The sequence below is a fragment of the Mustelus asterias genome, chromosome 16 (genome assembly GCF_964213995.1).
Source record: "Mustelus asterias chromosome 16, sMusAst1.hap1.1, whole genome shotgun sequence".
Classification (NCBI taxonomy): domain Eukaryota; kingdom Metazoa; phylum Chordata; class Chondrichthyes; order Carcharhiniformes; family Triakidae; genus Mustelus; species Mustelus asterias.
Window position 1 is genome coordinate 17,407,302 of NC_135816.1, and position 19,562 is coordinate 17,426,863.

The window sequence follows — 19,562 nt, forward strand, 5'->3', positions numbered from 1 at the left end:
GTTCACGAATGTCCTTTAGGGAAGAAAATCTGCCGTCTTTACCTGGTCTGGCTTATATGTGACTCCAGAACCACAGTAATGTGGTTACTCTCAACTGCCCTCGGGCAATAAATGCTGGCCAGCCAGCAACCTCCATGTCCCACGAATGAATTTTTAAAAATCAGCGTTAGGCTGGTTTGAAGGATGAAATTTGAACCTCTGTATTTCTTTTGGCTCCTGTTTAAGCAAGTGAACAGCAGACCCTTCATTTTCTTGGGTTCATAATGACTTTTCGATTGCTGTTGAGATATATTTGGAAAGGTAGCCACCACACTGGATGGAGGGAAAGGGAAGTATGAGAAGCATGTGGATATTTACTAAGCGCTCAGAGTAGTTGAATGGTTTCTATTGAGTTTGCCCTGGCAGCTGCCAAGCTATGTGGAGTTGAATCCAGCCGCCTGTGAGGATACTTTGTAAGGGTAGCTGACTCCTTTGATTCCCTTTGAAGAAAAGCAGTTCCCCAGGGGCCCTGGACATTTCACGGTGAAACTGCCGAAACGACGTGTTGGTGTGAATTGAGTTACCCCAGTGTGGCTCAGCGCTTCTCTCGCAAGGTTGTAAACGGAACTTTGCGAGATTTTTTTTCAGTTTTAAATCTTTCACGATGAAGCCGGGGCTTATTTTCCTGCTGATTTGTCTGATTGCTTTACTCCTGGAATTCGGTAAGTAACATTGGAAGTAACCGGAGTCGAGAAACTTGAGAAAATACTTTTGAATTCCATAGAGTTATCGCATGATCTTTCCAAACCACATCCTTCTAACTAATGTATCCTTCCTAATGCCAGCATAAAGTTTCTTTATATAGAAAGATCAATCAGTTAAAAGTCTTAAGTCATGTGCTTGTAAGTTTAATTATTACATAAAATCCGATGGATAAGTAGCTGGCAGATTCGAAGCCATCCGCTGTGTCCCAGTTTGAATAGATTAGAAATTATGTAGATTCATTGATAAAATACACAATAAAGTGTTGGGATTTGCAGAAGAAAGATCTTGCCTTAATTTAAAATGTCATTTGGATAATGGGGCAGAGGAGTGTGATAGGATTCTTTTCATTGAGATTTTTTAACAACTCTTTCATGGGATGTGGTTATCACTGAAGGGTCATTCATTACCTATCCCTAAATGGCTCTTGGACTGAATGGCTTCCTCCACCATTTCAGAGGGGCAGTTAAGAGTCTTTGAGTCTGGAGTCGCATGTAGGCCAGACCAGGTAAGGGTGGTTTCCTTCCCTAAAGGACATTAGTGAACCAGATTTTTAAAAAATGACAATTGACGATAGTTGTCACAGTCACCACGACTGGGGCTAGCTTTTAATTCCAGATTTTATTAATTGAATTTAAACTCCTGCTGTGGTGAGATTCGAGCCCATGTCAGTCCAGTAACATTACGTCGCTGTCTCCCCATGTCTTTCAAAACCTCAGGATGTCTCAAAGGCTTTTACGACCAAAGAAATATTTTCCCGAGTGTGGTCAATGTTGTAATGTAGCAAGTGCGGCTGCCAGTTTGTGCACAGCACAAACAGCAATGCCATAATCTGTTTCTGTTCAGAGATTTCTCTTTAGTGATTTAGACAAACTGAGTGAGTGGGCAAATACATGGCAGATGTGATATGATTTGGATAAATGTGAATTTTTCCACTCGGACAGAGAAACAGAATGGTAGAGTATTATTTAAGTAGTTGATTTGGAAATGTTGACATAGAAAGGACCTGACCTGGATGTCCTGGTATACCAGCCACTAAAAACAAGCAAGCAGTTAGGATGGCAAATGGTATGTTGGCCTTTATTGCAAGAGGACTTGAGTACAGGAGCACAAGGATGCCTTACTGCAATTGTATGGGGCCTTGGTGATACTACATTGTGTGCAGTTTTGGTCTCCTTATCGATGAAAGGATACTCTTGCTGTAGTGGGAATGCAGCAAAGGTTCACTGGGATTCCAGGGATGACAGGATTGTTGTGTAAGGAGAGATTGAGTTTGACTGTGCCTGTATTTACTGGAATTTAAAATAATGAGAGGGGATCGAATTGAAATATATAAAATTCTGACAGCACCGGACAAACTGGATTCAGGGATAAAAGCAAAATACTGCGGATGCTGGAATCTGAAACAAAAACAGAAAATGCTGGAAAATCTCAGCACCTGTGGAGAGAGAATAGAACCAACATTTCGAGTCTGAGTGACCCCTCGTCAGAGCTAGATGAAAGCTCTGCCGAGAGGTCACCCAGACTCAAAACATTGGCTCTATTCTCTCTGGATTCAGGGATGTTGTTTCCTCTGGTTGGAGGGTCTAGAACAAAAGTCATAGTCTCAGGATACGGGGATGAGGAGAAATTTCTGTGAACCAATGGAATTCTCTGCCACAGAATGCTGTAGAAGCCAAATCACTGAATATATTTAATAAGGAAATAAATAGATTTCTGGACTCTAATGGTGTAAAGAGGTATGGGAAGAGTGCTGGGGCGTGGAGTTGAGATAGAGAATCAACCATGATCATGTTGAATGGTGGAGCAGGCCCGAAGGGCCAACTGGCCTACTCCTGCTCCTATTTTCTATGTTTCTAAACAGATAAAACCTCTCTCCAGAGAAGGGCTTTAGAGGTTGGGCATTATAAAATGAAGGATTAAGTCTCTATGCAGGGTCTCTATGCTGTCAAGCTGGAGTTCCCTTGTGTCGTCCCAGTGGACATCTGGAAATGATCACCAACAGTCTTCAGCTTTGCAGGTCCAAAGTCAGACCAGTTACACTTAGATGTGGGTTCTCTGGATACCAGGTGGATAACCACACAATTTTAGGTAAGGTAGGGAAAGAGCCAGTTAGAGTTGTCTTCATTCCTCAGCTTGTTCCCCAACAAAACATAGTTTTTTTCTCTCTCCCATGTGATTTCCAGCAAGTTACCATGTTTTTCAGTTATTTCCACCAGCAATTAAAGTGACTGCAGTTAATAACAAAGAACAAAGAATACTTCCTCAAGTATTATAAAGGCCAGGTGATGTCTTGCTAGCGGTGTTCTTGTTGACAGTTCCAAAGTAAACTTACGACCAGCTTTAAAAAGAAAACAACTCAGCATTCAAATGTACAGATAATGCCATGTCCTTCCATCTTGTTAAAGAAAAATTCAATCTTGAGAGATATGATTCTAACAACAGCCATTCCATAGCCCATGGAAGAGCCCCCTGTGACACCACCAGTGCACCATAACCCACCACCATCAGACCCCCACCATATCTCTGCTCACCAGGGCTTGCCTACAACAGTTAAATATGAAACTAGGAGTACAATTATTACCTGATACAAGGTCTTGGTTTGGCCATATTAGGAATTGCTGTGTCCATTGGTTCCCTCGCATAGCAGGGGATAGTGAGGTCTTGATCAAAGTCCAAAGGAGAACCAACTCAGTTGATACTAGTTTAGAGGTCCATATTTATCAGGATAAGTTCAGGGAATTGGGGACTATTTTAAACTCTAGATTAACATAGACTTCTCGGTGTTGAAAATAAGAAAGCAGATAAACTGTTGAGGCAGACAGATTTTCTGGGTTAGAGGGGCATCAGGGGGTATCAGTACAAATGGCCAATGAATTAGGTTAGGTACTGGGAAGGGAGTCACTTTGGGGAGAGCTGTAGACCATGTGACATGGTGGCACAATGGTTGGCACTGCTACCTCATAGCGGCAGGGACCAAGGTTCAATTCCCGGCTTGGGTCACTGTCTGTGTGGAGTTTGCACATTCTCCCCATGTCTGCATCGGTTTCCTCCGGGTGCTCCGGCTTCCTCCCACAGTCCAAAGATGTGCAGGTTAGGTGGATTAGCCACGATAAATTGCCCCCTAGTTTTCAAAGATGTGTAGGGTAGGGAGAATGTGTGGGATTATGTGGATAAAATAAGAGGTGGGCCTATCGGAATTGGTGCAGACTTGTTGGGCCAAATGGCCTCTTTATGCACTGTAGGGATTCTATTCTACGTGTGGTGAGAGTGGATGTGCTACTGGATGAGCTGGAAGGTTTACTATGAATAGAAGACAGTTCATGTTGTAGTAGCTTACTGGGGTGAGTGATATCAGCCACTATGGCTTCCTGAAACCTCATAGGTTATCTTTCAGGGTCGGAAGGAATTTCCCAGAATGTTTTCGCACATTACTCTAATGTTTATTTTTCTTCTTTCTTTAGCTTGGTTGGGTTAAGGGTGCATGGGAGTTATACCTTGCCAGGATGAGGCTGGTATGATGGAGAAGTTAGTTTTAAAAAAAATTTCTTGTCATATGTTTGTCGAATTTATACATCAGCCCAGAAAGTAGTGAATGATGGCAGGCTTTTTAACTGCAGTGATCTGTTCTACTTGATGGTCCCCTTACTTGCGAAAGGATATATTGGCCTTGGAGGGAGTGCAGAGAAGGTTCACCAGGTTGATACCGGAGATGAGGGGTGTAGATTATGAGGAGAGATTGAGCAGATTAGGTTTGTACTCGTTGGAGTTTAGAAGGCTGAGGGGTGATCTTATAGAGGCATATAAGATAATGAAGGGGCTGGATAGGGTAGAAGTGGAGAGATTCTTTCCACTTAGAAAGGAAACCAGAACAAGAGGGCACACCCTCAAAATAAAGGGGGGTCAGTTTAGGACAGAGTTGAGGAGGAACTTCTTCTCTCAGAGGGTGGTGAATCTCTGGAATTCTCTGCCCACTGAAGTGGTGGAGGCTACCTCGTTGAATATGTTTAAGTCACGGATAGATGGATTTCTGATCGGTAGGGGAATTAAGGGTTATGGGGAGCAGGCGGGTAAGTGGAACTGATTCACTTCAGATCAGCCATGATCTTATTGAATGGCGGGGCAGGCTCGAGGGGCTAGATGGCCTACTCCTGCTCCTATTTCTTATGTTCTTATGTTCTACCCTGCCCCAAAATGTAACATTCTGATGACTATTACTGGACAGCAGTCAAGAGCTGTGATTTTAACCAACTCTTTCATGGAATGTGAGTGTCACTGGCAAGGTCAGAATTTGTAGCCCATCCCCAATTGCCCTTGAACTGAGTGGCTTAGAACAAGGAACAAAGAAAACTACAACACAGGAACAGGCCCTTCGGCCCTCCAAGCCTGCACCGACCATGCTGCCCTACTGAACTAAAACCCCCTACCCTTCCGGGGACCCATGTCCCTCTATTCCCATCCTACTCATGTATTTGTCCAGACGGCCCTTAAAACTCACTATCGTATCTGCTTCCACTACCTTCCCCAGCAGTGAGTTCCAGGCAGCCACCACCCTCTGCGTAAAAAAACTTGCCTCGTACATCTCCTTTAAACCTTGCTTGCTCAGCCATTTCAGGGGGCAGTTAAGAGTCACACAAATTGCTGTATGTCTGGAGTTACATGTAGGCCAGACCAGCTAATGATGGCAAATTCCCTTCCCTGAAGGGCATTAGTGAACTGCATGGGTTCTCTGGTCTCTGTTACTGAGGCTAGCTTTCAATTCCAGATTTTATTAATTTAATTTAAATACCAGGAGCTTCCGTGGTGGGATTTGAACGTATGTCTCCAGAGCATTAGCCTGGATCTCCGGACATTCCCACTGTCCCACCATGCTGCATTAGGAAGCAGAACCTGTTTATAATAATGCCTACAAATGTGTTTGTGTTGTACTAGAAAGTAACGCTCACAATGCACTCTGGCCTACCGTCAGATGACAGTGTTCTCAGCAGCAATGTTCATAATGCATTGCAAGAGTGTGGCTTGAATATCTCACTCAGTTTGCAATACAGTAGAAAGTCTACTGTATGCGATATACATCATGCATCTTAACCTTGTCTAATACCCATCATTCAACTTTCACTGCAATGATTAGGATGTGCATGCTAAGATCTCGATTGCTTATTTCAATGGATAATAAAAGTTTTGATGTGTAAACCTTGTGCAGTTTCATCATGAAATGAGGGACAGGGATACAAACTGAGATCTAGAGCGATGAGTCTGTGAAATGAATTGCTTGGGTTAATGATGGCTGGATGGTGACATGTGATTCAGAATGACGCCTATAGAACCAATTCAATCCTTTTACTGACTATGGTGGTTCATGGAGTCTGCCTCCTTGCCTTGCCCCATGCTTATGGAATGGTGTCGTTTTAGCTATGGAAAGAGGTGTCTATGGTCTTTTTGAAGTTTATTTATTATTGTCACAAGTAGGCTTACATTAACACTGTAATGAATTTGCTGTGAAAATTCCCTCGTCGCCACACTCCATCGCCTGTTTGGGTACACTGAGGGAGAATTTAGCGTGGCCAATGCACCCAACCAGCATGTCTTTCGGACTGTGGGAGGAAACCGGAGCACCCGGAGGAAACCCTCGCAGAGACAGGGAGAAATGCAGACTCCGCACGGACAGTGACCCAAACTGGGAATCGAACCCAGGTCCCTGATGCTCTGAGGCAGTAGTGCTAACCACTGTGCCACCCTACGGCTAATTGTTGGAATGATATCAGTATTTAAGAATAGTTTAGGTAGATGATTTATGGACAGTGGGGTTGAGGGATATAAGAAAATATGTGCACATGGAATTAGGAATGCTGCTTGAGTGTTAGTTACTTACCAAAGGGACCAGTTTTTATGCTATAATTCCAACACAAATGGTTGGATTAAAGATTAAGGGCCTGGAGTCTGTGGTTTCAGACATTTTCTCTTGTGAATTAAGCAAATATTTCATGCTTGTACAACACACCAGGGCAAAGATATTCTGGAAATGTTTGCTGTAACAACATTGCTTCTTTTAGTGGAATGCCGGAAGGATCAAAAGGCCACCAAGAATATTGCCAAAAGTAAAAAGCAAAATGTTGAGAAGAAAGTTAAAGCTGCAGCCACTGCAAAGTCGAAAGGCAAGCGAAAAATGAAGAAGGTATCGGTCAGGGTGCCTGCAAAGATCTTCATCATGACTCAGTTACTGGAAAAAGGCAAATTGCAGAAACCATCTGATACTGTGGTGATTCCATCTGGAGAAAGACTTGTGCTTCGCTGCAAAGGGAAACACATTAGCTGGGCCTATCCCAGTTACCTGGATGAGGAAAACGACGGCAGATTCAGGTATTTTTGCATCTGTTGAAATGTTATTGTCCCCATATTCAGTTAATCTGAAGACGTGTTTTTGAAGTATTTGTGCGACATGTATGAGGGTCACTTCCTTATTAAACATTTACTATTCTGGAGAAAATATTTGTTTACTTGCATCAAGTACAATCACTGCGGTGGGGTTTTTGCGGCACGGTGGCACAGTGGTTAGCACTGCTGCCTCACAACACCAGGGACCTGGGTTCGATTCCCAGCTTGGGTCCCTGTCTGTGTGGAGTCTGCACGTTCTCCCCTCTTCTGCGTGGGTTTCCTCCAGGTGCTCCGGTTTCCTCCCACAATCCGAAAGACGTACTGGTTAGGGTGCTTTGGCCATGCTAAATTCTCCCTCAGTGTATCTGAACAGGCGCTGGAGTGTGGCGACTAGGGGATTTTCACAGTAACTTCATTGCACTTTTAATGTAAGCCTTCTTGTGACACTAATAAATAAACTATAACTTGTGTTCCAGGAGCAGCTCATCCACGAAACCAGTTATACTCCCAGGCAGCAGATTTAATAGGTGCGATCTTACTGCCCATTCATGCCAGGCTCCAGCTGGGTGTAACTTTTGGCGGCCAGCCAAATCTCCATTCACTGTGGTGGGATGTAAAAATCCTGCTGGTCTGAACAGTGATAAGATTCCGGCCAAAGTCTATCACAATGATCCAAGATACTATAGATGTGATCATGTAAACCTCTTGCCCGGAACATGCAAGGTCTTTTGTTTTGCTCATGCCAAACACAGCAATATTTGAAAACCAATTTCACACTAACGTACTCCCAATCCTTCTTTAATAATTGCAATATTGCAGTTTCTATTTAACGCACAGTGTTCATGTTTTAATTTTGAATGTCTAAAAAGACTATGTAATGATGTTGTTATAACATTGAAGGAAATAAAATCATCCCTTCATGAAGTTGCCAGTCATGTGTTATGAGGATATCCCATGTTGGGATATGACAATTTTCATTTCCTGATTGATGACCATTCTTTCTGCTGTTGGCCTTAAGCTCAGCAATTTCCTCCCCAAAACATCTCCCCTCCCTCTCTTCCTCTGAGACATTCCTTAAAATCTATCTCTCCAATCAAACATTATTACCTGTCCTGATATATTTTTAATTCAGTCATGGGATTTGGACCTTGCTGGCTAGGCGGGCACTTGTTGCCATCCCTAATTGCCCTTGTGAAGGTGATGGTGATCTGTCTTCTTGTAGTCCATGTGCTGAAGTTACACTCACAGTGCTGTTAAGGAGGAAGTTCCAGGATTTTAACCCAGCATGTTTGGTACCAAATTTGGTTTAATATAATTCCTTACATGGAACATTTTACTATGCTAAAGATGCATGGAAGTTATTGTTGGTATCAGAGCCTCTTTATTGTCACTGTCTTGTGTACAGGTCGGGTGGGTTAGTATCTTGTAGTCATTCACTGGGGTAATACGGGTACAATAGCATCTAGTATTGTTGAACACAAAATCTTCCAAAAACCAACACAACTGAGCAGTGTTTGAAAATGTAATTCGTAAAAAATTTGCTTTAAAAATATTTGTATATATCAGATATACAATAAGCGGTGACTTGGTGCAGTTTTATTAATACAGCTGAAAATGGGTATAATTACGAATAAAACACTTTTAATCAATGCCTCATTCAGCATCTGTGAGTAATTAAATTTTAAATTAAAGAAAATTACTTTTAAAAAATGCAGTCCAATTTCCTGGTTACATTGAAGTATCAGTTTCCTGCTAAATGAAAAATAATACTTAAAGGTTTTTAAAATCATGCAAATTCATTTCCTTGCAACCAAAATAACAAGCATAATTTTTTGAGTTTAATGATGATTAATTTATCTTGGGTCATGGCCAGGTTTGTGGGTGCCTTCTCCTTGCTCGATACTCTTTAAATTAGTGCAATTAGTCCAATGCAAACTTGAGTTGCACTAAGCACTATTTGCGCTTAAAATCCTATGATCTTTCGTGCAGGTTGCAATGACTTTGGGTGAATTATGCGAAGAAAAACAACGCAACTGAGTAGAAACACCAACAGTGGGTTAGATAATGCTTCACATACAAGCAGCACAACTGGACTGCAAAATAAATTTATAGTAAATTCACAGACTGTTGAGAGCTGAATGAGACGGGGGGCGGCACGGTGGCACAGTGGTTAGCACTGCTGCCTCACAGCGCCAGGGACCAGGGTTCGATTCCCAGCTTGGGTCACTGTCTGTGTGGAGTTTGCACATTCTTCCCATGTCTGTGTGGGTTTCTTCTGGGTTCTCCGGTTTCCTCCCACAGTCCAAAGATGTGCGGGTTAAGTGGATTGACCATGCTCAATTGCCCATTAGTGTCAGGGGGACTAATTAGGGTAAATGTATGGGGTTATGGGGATAGGGTCTGGGTGGGATTGTGGTTGGTGCAGAATCGATGGGCCGAATGGCCTCTTTTTGATTTGAGTTATTATTGTCACATGTATTAGTATACAGTGAAAAGTATTGTTTCTTGCGCTCTATACAGGCAAAGCATACCATTCATAGAGAAGGAAACGAGAGAGTGTAGTGTTACAGTCATAGCTAGAGTGTAGAGAAACATCAACTTAATGCAAGGTAGGTCCATTCAAAAGTCTGATGGCAGCACAGAAGAAGCTGTTCTTGTGTCTGCACTGTAAGATTTTATGATTCTAAAATATGAAGTAATTATATGCTTAAATTATGATGTTATTTCTGGCACAAACATTCTAAACCAATAGCTAAGTTGATTGGAACTGGGTATGATTAAGTCAAAAATGAATGAATGTGTAAGCTTGAGTTGAGTTAGAGCTGCGTGCACAAGTATGACAATGTGATCAATTATTGTAATATACCCAGTAATAATATGTAGTATTTGTATCATTGTTCTGAATATCGCCACAAAATCTTTGCAGAATTTTGCGTTCTCCTTTTTCTGTGCATCTTCTCTTTTTTTTATTGACTCTTGCCATTTGAATGATATTTTTAAAATTCTTTTTCTTACTTGACAGCATTGCCCAACGGAAAAGGTATAGCCAGCTGGTTGTAGCGAACAGCACAGGAGCAGACACTGGTGAATATAGTTGCTGGGCATTGGATTGTGACACTGAGACCTGCAGAAAGGATGATTCCAAAACTGGCAGCACCTACGTGTTCTTCACTGGTGAGGACTGCATTCTGATGCTAGGTTTACTGAAGATGCAGGAACAAGCTGGCCAGCTGAATATTGGAGTTAGATTTTGAACATTTAGGTGGAGGAATGGCTCAAATTTAGCAAAGAAGAGAACGGTTTTTCTTTGTCTACCTTATGTAAAAATGTCATGGTCTTATTGGGGGTAGAGTGGTGGCGGTGGAAGGGTTAGCACAGTTAGCTGGAGGGTGAAGCCAACTGCAGGGTTTAATCTACTGGCCTGCTTTCATGTCTTAAACCACACTTGATGTGGAGTGGTGCTCTTCATGTTATATAACCAATTATCTTTAGAGAAATGCCTATGATCTTTTGTGGACCACAGCTAATTACTTTACCATGCGATAATCCTATCAGGGCCTGAATTCTCCGATCTCGCATAACCCACCACTGTTGCCAATGGAGAATTTGGCACTCAGCCAAAACTCCATTCACTGCAGCGGGAGCGAAGAATCCCAGCCATGGGTGAGGTTGGAGACTCCCAGCTCAGATCTCCAAGGAGAAGAAACCTAATGTCTCCAGTGTAACTTTCTAGCTAAATTCCCTCACCCTTGGAAATATTCTGGTAAACTTCCTCTGCACCCTTACAGCATAGACAACGCTTCGATATAATATTATTTATTTTATCTGTGACTGGTAAATGGCAAGTTGTTTCTTGATAAAAAAATGGTGACCTTCTGATTGTCAGATTTCTGCTCCAAGAGGGAGTATCAGAATGTTAAAATGTATTGTATTCTTCCTCCTATGTACAAGGTGTAGATGCAGTTCAGTTTTTCAGTTCAGATTGGACAATACATGGAAGCTCTTTCTGTCTGAAAAGAACAGGGCCCTGTGTATATGTACCTTCTAGTACACGCACCTGTGCCACACTGCAAACCAACTGATAATCTTAAATTAGTTGTCAGCATAATTCTTAACATAATGAGCATTATTTAGCAAATGTTGTCCAATTGTGGAATCACATCTAGTGTTGGACACTGTGTTTTGAGTTTTGCAATCATGAGTTGGTTGGGTACGGTCTGTAACCTGCTCATTGTGAACATCCATAGGGACTTGCTGTTTGATACAATTCAGCAGTCTTTGGGACATATGGTCCACATACCTAGCATTACTCTGGCGCTGACATTCATATACTACATTACTCATTTATGTGATAGGCAAAACATCCTTCTGGCTTGATGTTAGCATCCTGCTGGCGAACACCACTTGTGTTGCTCCTGCAGGGTAGCAGCGAGAAATGGCTCGCTTCACTGTTGCTCAAATCTGAGGTACTTTACTCTTCCAGGGTAATTTGATGTTGGCTCTTTAGGATGAAAGTGGTGACACTTTCATGAGTTTGTGTGATACACAGCGAGTAATTATCTGATCAGAGCTATTATTAGAGCTTTGATATGTTCTCTTTCAGCATGAAGCTTGCATGATAAGCCCTATTTATGAGGTTGCTGATAAACCCAATCTCCTAGAGCGTGGAGTTGTAGGAATCCTGACGTGTATATTTACCAGAGAACCTCTGACAGGTTCTCAATTTGCATGTCAAAGAAAGGAAGCTTGTTTGACTGCTCCATTTAAAAGATGAATTTGAGCTCAGGATGGAACCCATTAAGGTGTTTAAGGAAGTTCTTACATGCATTCAAATATAGCAAGCATATCATCTACACATCAAAAATATGCCAGGAATAGGAGGTGGGGTACCAAAGACACATTTCTCATGGAACCCAGCGAAGTTTTTGCGAGAGCTGGGCCTAGGAGGAGGTCCCATGGCAACACCATCTATTTGGGTATCAATGGTATTGTTATATGTAAACTCAACTGTGTGAGTTGCTGAGTTCATAAGTTCAGTGAATACTGATTCACTCAATGGCAGTGGGTCTATACTGCTGTGATTATAGGGTGGAATTCTCCAGATCTTTCTGCCAATGGGATCTTGTGGTCCCTTCGAAGTCAACCTCCGCTGCCAGTTCCCTGACAGCGTCAATGGGCGAGGAATGTAAATCTCTGCCGACTTCGCCGGAACTGGAAAATCCCACTGGTGGCTGAGGGTGAGCCGCCTCCGCCAGGGGAAAACCTGCTGTGGAGTGGCTGGAGGAGTCCACCCATAGTTTCTTCAGCAAGAAGACTTGGTTGTCATCATGCTATCACTTCAGCTGCAGAATTTTAAGGTAGGAGATCCTCAAGGCAGCATCATTGATCTGATTGCCTTGAACTTCTTTATCAGTGTGTTGGAAAGTCAGTAGTAGGGTATTCACTCCTGATTCCATTCACAATACCCCTGATAATCACACAACCAATGTGAGCCTAATAATGACTGGCACGGTGGCACAATGGTTAGCACTGCTGCCTCACAATGCCAGGGACCCGGGTTCAATTCCAGCCTTGGTTCACTGTCTGTGTGGAATCTGCACGTTTTCCCTGTGTCTACATGGGTTTCCTCCGGGTGCTCTGGTTTCCTCCCTCAGTCCAAAGATGTACGGGTTAGGTTGATTGGCCATGCTGAATTGTCAGGGAGCTTAGCAGGGTAAATATCTGGGGATAGGTGGGATTGTTGTCAGTGCAGGCTTGATGGGCCAAATGGCCTCATTCTGCACTGTAGAAATTCTATGATTCTGAACTTTACATCACATAAGCATCAGATAATGAAGATGAAGATGAAGCTGAACACTTTCTTTGATCCTCACCACTATCCACATATCTTAATTCCTCTACTGTTAATATCCTAGAGACACCATTGACCAGAAACTTAAATCGACCAGCCATATGAATACCGTGGCTGCAATAGCAAGTTAGTAATGGGCATTCCCTGATAAGTGACTCACCTCGTTACACTTTAGTAACTATCCAAAGCTCGAATCAGGAATACTCATCGCTCTCTTGGGAGCTTGCAGCTACTAAAGCGTTTGAGGAGCACAATGGTATCTGTTACTTGCTTGATTGAGATCCCAGGCAGTGAAATCAGTATCCATCCCAGGATGAACATTATACTACAGCTCCAGCCTGTACCACTGTACAGTGTGTGCTATCTACAGTATGCACTGCACTAACTTGCCCAGCTTACTTCGACAACCTCTGACAGCCGAGTGACCTCTACCTCTGAGGAGAGTAAGCAGTAAGATCATGGGAATGCCATCACTTCCACATTCCCTCCAAATCACACATCAACTGGACTTGAACTCTCCTTCATCATTGCTGGCTCAAAATCCTGGCATCATCATGGGAATAACATCATCAAAAAGGCTTGAGGGTCAAGTGGCACAATAGTTCGCACTGCTGCCTCACAGCGTCAGGGACCAGGGTTCAGTTCCGGCCTTGGGTCACTGTCTGTGCGGAGTTTGCACGTTCTCCCTGTGTCTGCGTGTTTCCTCCGGGTGCTCCGGTTTCCTCCCACAGTCCAAAGATGTGCGAGTTAGGTTGATTGGTCATGCTAAACTGACCCTATAGTCAGGGAATTAGCAGGGTAAATATGTGGGGTTACGGGAATAGGGCCTGGGTGGGATTGTGGTTGGTGCAGACTCGATGGGCCAAATAGTCTCCTTCTGCACTGTAGGGATTCTGTGATTCTATGAGAAGGTCCTACCACTTCTTTAGGGCAATAGGAAATGGGCAATATTCTGAGAAATAGTTTTTAAAAAGATTCTCCCTCCAGTATAGAGGATACTAGAACTGCAGAGCCTGATCTTTTCTTTGATGTGTTAGATTGGCTGAATGTGGGGAGTAATGAGAGAACTGCCAAATCCACTCTGATGTTTTAAATATCGATGTGATGGTTGATGCTGGTTTGTGATCAGGATGCAAGTGAAAAGTGACCGATTTTAAGTGAAATCCAGTGTGTTTCTCGCCTTAAAAATGAGGAAAATGCTGCGAAATCCTGATTTCTATTGGACATAAGTTACTGAACGGGTATAAATGCTGCAGTTTTGATGAGCAAAGCCAACAAGTTGGTTTCTCTCCGCAGATCCACGTGAACTGTTTGTCCCAACGAATGATTACTATGAAGCCATTCAGCTCCGCACCGACAGACCCACGACATTGCCGTGCCAAGTGACAAACCCTCTCGCCCAAGTGTCTCTGCATCGGGAATTTCCACCAGAGGTGATTCCGGTGGATGGGAAATTAATCACATTCCATGTGAAAAAGGGTTTTGTTATCCACAAGGCCTTACCGTTGTTTGCTGGCACAGTGTACTGCGTGGCGAGTTATCGGGGATTAATGCAGAGCTCCACAAAATACCTCCTCATATATACCAATTGTGAGTATATTTTAAATAGCTAACAATACATGTTTCATTCAGCAATCATATCTCATGTTATCTAACATGCACAGACTAAGAAATTAGAACTGATACTTAAAAATATGTGCTTAAAAAGCTAATAAAATTGCTGACAGTATTTGTACCTGAATAGCAACGGGAAATCATCATCCACAAATTATTTCACTGTATTTTAAGAACTATAGTGTCAGTGGGCCTCCCCTAACCATTCCACCCCAAGGAAAGAAAAAATACTGAAAACTAATTCATGAGATGCGGGTGTCACTGACTAGGCCAGATTTATTGTTCTTGTGAAAGCGGTGGTGAGCTGTCTTGAATCACTGCAGTTCGTGTGTCGTTTATATACCCACAGTGTTGTTCGGGAGGTAGTTTCAGGATTTTGACCCAATGACAGTGAAGGAACGGTGATATATTTCCAAGTCAGGTGTGGCTTGGAAGGGAACTGCAGGTGGTGGTGTTCCCATGTATCTGCTGCCCTTGTCCTTCTAAATGGTAGCAGTCATGGGTTTGAAAGGTACTGTCTAGGAAGTCTTGGTGAGATTTTGCAGTAAATCTTGCAGATGGTACACACACTGTTGGCGGTGGAAGGAGTGAATATTTGGGGATGTGGTGACAGTCAAGTGGGCTGCTTTGTCTTGGATGGTGTTGAGATTTTTGAATGTTCTTGGAGCTGCACACATCCAAGCAAGTCTAGAGTATTCTATCACACTCCAGATGGTGGACAGACTTTAGGGTGTCACGAAGTGAGCTACTCACTACAGGCTTCCTAGCCTCTGATCTGCTCTTGTAGCCATGGTATTAATATGGTTATTTCAGTTCAGTTTTTGGACAATTGTAATCCCAAGGATGTTGGTAGCAGTGATGATAATGCCATTGAATGTCAAGGGGTGACAGTTAGATTCTCTCTTGTTGGAGATAGACATTGTTTGACACGATTTTATGTAGCACCTTCCCTGACCAGAAGATGACCAAAGTGCTTTATTACTTTTTGAAGTATTATCAGTCCTGTAGTGTGGTAGCCAATTTGAATCAATCATCGACTGAAACACTTTGCCGGGAAGTTTCTTGGTCCACACGTTTGTATCTGGTTTACCCAATGGGAAATGTATTGATAACAAGGTCAAACAGGTTGATCTTCAGCCTGTCGATCCTTCCAATGTGCTTGATGGCAGGCAGTATGAGTGCGGGAGTTTCCTGGTTCGCCAACACTGCAGGAGGCAATGGCAAACCACTGCAATACTTACCAATAAACATGGACCAATCCAATGGAGGTCAATGATTACCAATGCCCTCTTATGGTATGATAACTGGAGGAGGAGGATGTAGGTGTTACCCTATTATCCATACCTTTTGACCTTAATTATAGAAAGAAACAAGAGTTGATTTATAAAGATGCATGAATTGTAGACAGCCTTTGGAAGTGTATTTTCTTTCTCTCTCAGATCCATCTGCCCCTCCATCAGCTAAGATCACAGCTTCATCCAGCTCTGTACCTGCGGGTGTAAACTTTAATGTGACGTGTACAGCACTTGGAGAAATCGATATTGAGGTGGAATTCACTTGGGAGTTCCCTGGCCAACAGGTAAGCCTTGTCCCTCTCTATGGAAATTCATGCCGGTTAGCTGGCGTGAACTTTGGGCAGCAAATGATCACTGCACACAACTGGGCAGGGCCAAGGCACATCCGATATTCAGCCTAGGATCTCATTTAAATTAGATTAAGGAGCTGTGGATACTGTTTGGGCCTCTCTTGGCAGCTTGCTGGCAAAGGTGGTTTGAATCTTGCTGCATTGGCGGCGATCCTCATTCACGTGCTTATAAGGAAAGACAAGTGGGTGAGGGTTGTGGCCAGCGGGGGAGGTGGGCTGGTTGGGGGGATACAGTTCAGACATCTGGACGACGTGGGGTGAGATGGAGATGGGGAGGAGATAGTGACATTGAGCCGTGGATGAGGGCAGGATTGGGGGGGCGGGGGGCGGGGGGGGGGGGGGGGGGGGGGTGCATGGTGGAGGATGTGGTGGTGGCGTTGGAGGGAGGGATGGTTAGGACAGTAGAATGGCGATCAAGGTAGCATTTGAGCAGGGTGAGGAATTATGAGCATACAACAGTGCCATTTCGATAAATGCAAAAGAATAGGCATGCAGATCTCGCACCTGAACTAGGCATTAGCTTCTTTACATTCATAAATAAAAGGTCTCATGCTTACTTAAATCCTCAGAATTAAAATTGGGTTGTCAGATTGGACTGTGCTCAGACAAGCAAATTGTTGGTCTTTAAAGGGACCACTGCAGGCAAGCTTCCATCAGAAAGATAAGTTTGGAAAATGTACCGACCTGAATATAAATCCAGGAGTTGCAGCATTGCTCCTCCTGATTCCATCTGAAAATCATTCTGATTTATTAGATTACGTCTCTGTGAAGTGACATGAGGCTTGATGAGGCTGTGATCTTAGCTGATGGAGGGGCAGATGGATCTGGGAGAGAAAGAAAATACTGTTTGCTTTCAAAGGCTGCTATAATTCATACATCTTTAGGAATCAACTCTTGTTTCTTTCTATAACTAAGGTCAAAATTTATGGATAATAGGGTAACACCTACATCCTCCTCCTCCTCCAGTTATCATGCTATAACAAGGCATTGGTAATCATTGGGACATTGCTGTACACAGTTCTTGTCATTCTTTCGCACCTTAGAGTCATAGAGTCATCGAGGTTTACAGCATGGAAACAGGCTCTTCGGCCCAACTTGTCCATGCCGCCCTTTTTTTTTTAAAACCCCGAAACTAATCCCAATCTAATCTAATCTTGATTCATATATTTTCCCAGACCAGCAACCAGCTACCCAGACTTGCTGTGAATGTTGAATATATTCTGAGAGGCAAGATGCATCACACTTGAGAAAACTCATTAACCTCTGTTACTGTTTTTCAATGATAAGTGTTTCCGATTGGCATGCAGAATTGAAAGTGTAGTTCTCCATATTAATACCAATTGGTGCTGCAGCATACCCATTCCTACAAGTTCATTGGTCCCTGTGGTCTCTGGAGACAGAGAACAAGCAATATTTGTGGGAAGAAATGTGAAGTATTTCTTTCAAAGAACAAAGATAATTACAGCAAAGGGACAGACCCTTCTGCCCTCCAAGCCTGCACCGACCATGCTACTTAACTGAACTAAAACCCCCTACTCTTCCAGGGCCCATATCACTCTATTCCCATCCTATTCATGTACTTGTCAGGATGCCCCTTAAAAGTCGCTATCGTATCTGCTTCCACTACCTGCCCCGGCAGCCAGTTCCAGGCACCCATCGCCCTCTGTGTAAAAAACTTGCTTTTACATCTCCTTTAAACCTTACCAACCAACTCAAGAACAGCTTCTTCCCTGCTGCTGTCAGACTTTTAAATGCATTAAGTTGATCTTTCTCTACACCAAAGCTATGACAGTAACACTACACTCTGCACTCTCTTGTTCCCTTCTCTATGAACGGTATGCTTTGTCTGTATAGTGCACAAGAAACAATACTTTTCACTGTATATTAATACATGTGACAATAACAAATCAAATCAAATCAAATAAACCTTGCCCCTCGCACCTGAAACCTATGCCCCCTAGTAATTGAGTTTTCCATCCTGGGAAAAAGCTTCTGACTATCCACTTTGTCCATGCCTGTCATAATCTTGTCGACTTCTATCAGGTCACCCCTCAATCTCCGTCATTCCAGTGAGAACAAACCACATTTCTCCAACCTCTCCTCATAGCTGATGCCCTCCATACCAGACAACATCCTGGTAAATCTTTTCTGTACTCTCTCCAAAGCCTCCACATCCTTCTGGTAGTGCGACGACCAGAATTGAACACTATATTCCAAGTTCGGCCTAAGGTTCTATAAAGCTGCAACATGACTTGCCAGTTTTTTAAACTCAATGCCCCGACCGATGAAGGCAAGCTTGACTACCTTCTCCACCTGCATTGCCACTTTCAGTGACTTGTGTACCTGAAGGTCACAGCTTTCTTATTCATGCTCAGAGAGATCACTTTTTATTGATACGATGATGAAAAGTACATTTAAACAGCTCAAAGTGACTCTACTGTATTCAAAATAATTTTAAAAATCATGATTGATCCCTACTGTTATTTTCTTCTTTATTTCCTTTACGCTGTGACCAGCTGGGGAGGCCAACCTATACCAGGGAAAGCCAAGAACCTGTATACATGGATGGTCAGATGCGGCACTTGTCTCAAAGTGTTCTCCTGGTGGATGAGGCACGTCCTATTGATGATGGTTTGTATAAGTGCGTCACTCAGAACCTGCAGGGGAAAACTACCGTGTCCACTCACGTGAATGTTCTTCCACGTACAAGTTCTAGTCAAACATAAGCAGAAGCGCAAGGCCAAAATGTATCCCTCAGGTTACTGATAATAACTCTGAAACGCAAAGAAACCAACTGCAATATATTACTTTTTAAATCTGTGCTAAGTATATAGTTGTATATTTGTCCTTTCTGTTTTAAATAAGTATTATTTTTCTGTTAAAAGTTTCTTTTATTTTTGACAATGTATCCTTCACTCTTGCATCAATCAGGAGCCTGATCTTTCGTTAAATGTCCTGAAGGTTCAAATCGCAATCATCTTAAAGGGCAGCAGATCGTTCAGTAGGAATCACTTCAGTTTATTTGGGCAGAGATGCGATTGGGAATTGATATCATTTGTAGTCTGCAAATACGAGTCTGAGTTTAGCTTTTTAATAAATTGAGAATTATTTTAAAAACAGCTACATTTTAAGACTGCGGTGGTGGTTAAGGTGGCAGGACTGGCAGTGAATTTCTGTTTGATCTAGCCACCAAGCCTAGAGGCAGCTGTGGCTCAGTTGGTAGCACTCTTGCCTTTGAGTTAGGAGGTTGTGTATTCAAGTCCCACTTCAGCCAATCTGAGTGTAATTCTAAGCTTGAGGGAATACTGCATGGTCACTTGGATGTGACCAAGACCG

At 42.9% G+C, this 19,562-nt stretch overlaps 1 protein-coding gene across 1 annotated transcript; it reads left to right on the forward strand.

Moving 5' to 3' along the window:
* The first annotated feature begins 643 nt into the window (after positions 1–643).
* LOC144505456 (platelet-derived growth factor receptor-like protein) lies at positions 644–18,952 on the forward strand. Its single transcript, XM_078231562.1, has 6 exons — positions 644–701; positions 6,795–7,101; positions 10,139–10,290; positions 14,264–14,557; positions 16,021–16,160; positions 18,743–18,952. The coding sequence occupies exons 1-6, from the start codon at positions 644–646 to the stop codon at positions 18,950–18,952; spliced, it is 1,161 nt and encodes a 386-aa protein (XP_078087688.1).
* Positions 18,953–19,562: the final 610 nt, after the last annotated feature.

What these genes read in the sequence shown, in the direction of transcription:
- LOC144505456 (XM_078231562.1), top strand. Translation starts at nt 644, where the DNA reads ATGAAGCCGGGGCTTATTTTCCTGCTGATTTGTCTGATTGCTTTACTC. An exon ending in TGCTTTACTCCTGGAATTCG is followed by an intron (nt 702 to 6,794) that starts GTAAGTAACATT and finishes TGCTTCTTTTAG; the next exon opens with TGGAATGCCGGAAGGATCAA. An exon ending in CCTCCTCATATATACCAATT is followed by an intron (nt 14,558 to 16,020) that starts GTGAGTATATTT and finishes TTTCTCTCTCAG; the next exon opens with ATCCATCTGCCCCTCCATCA.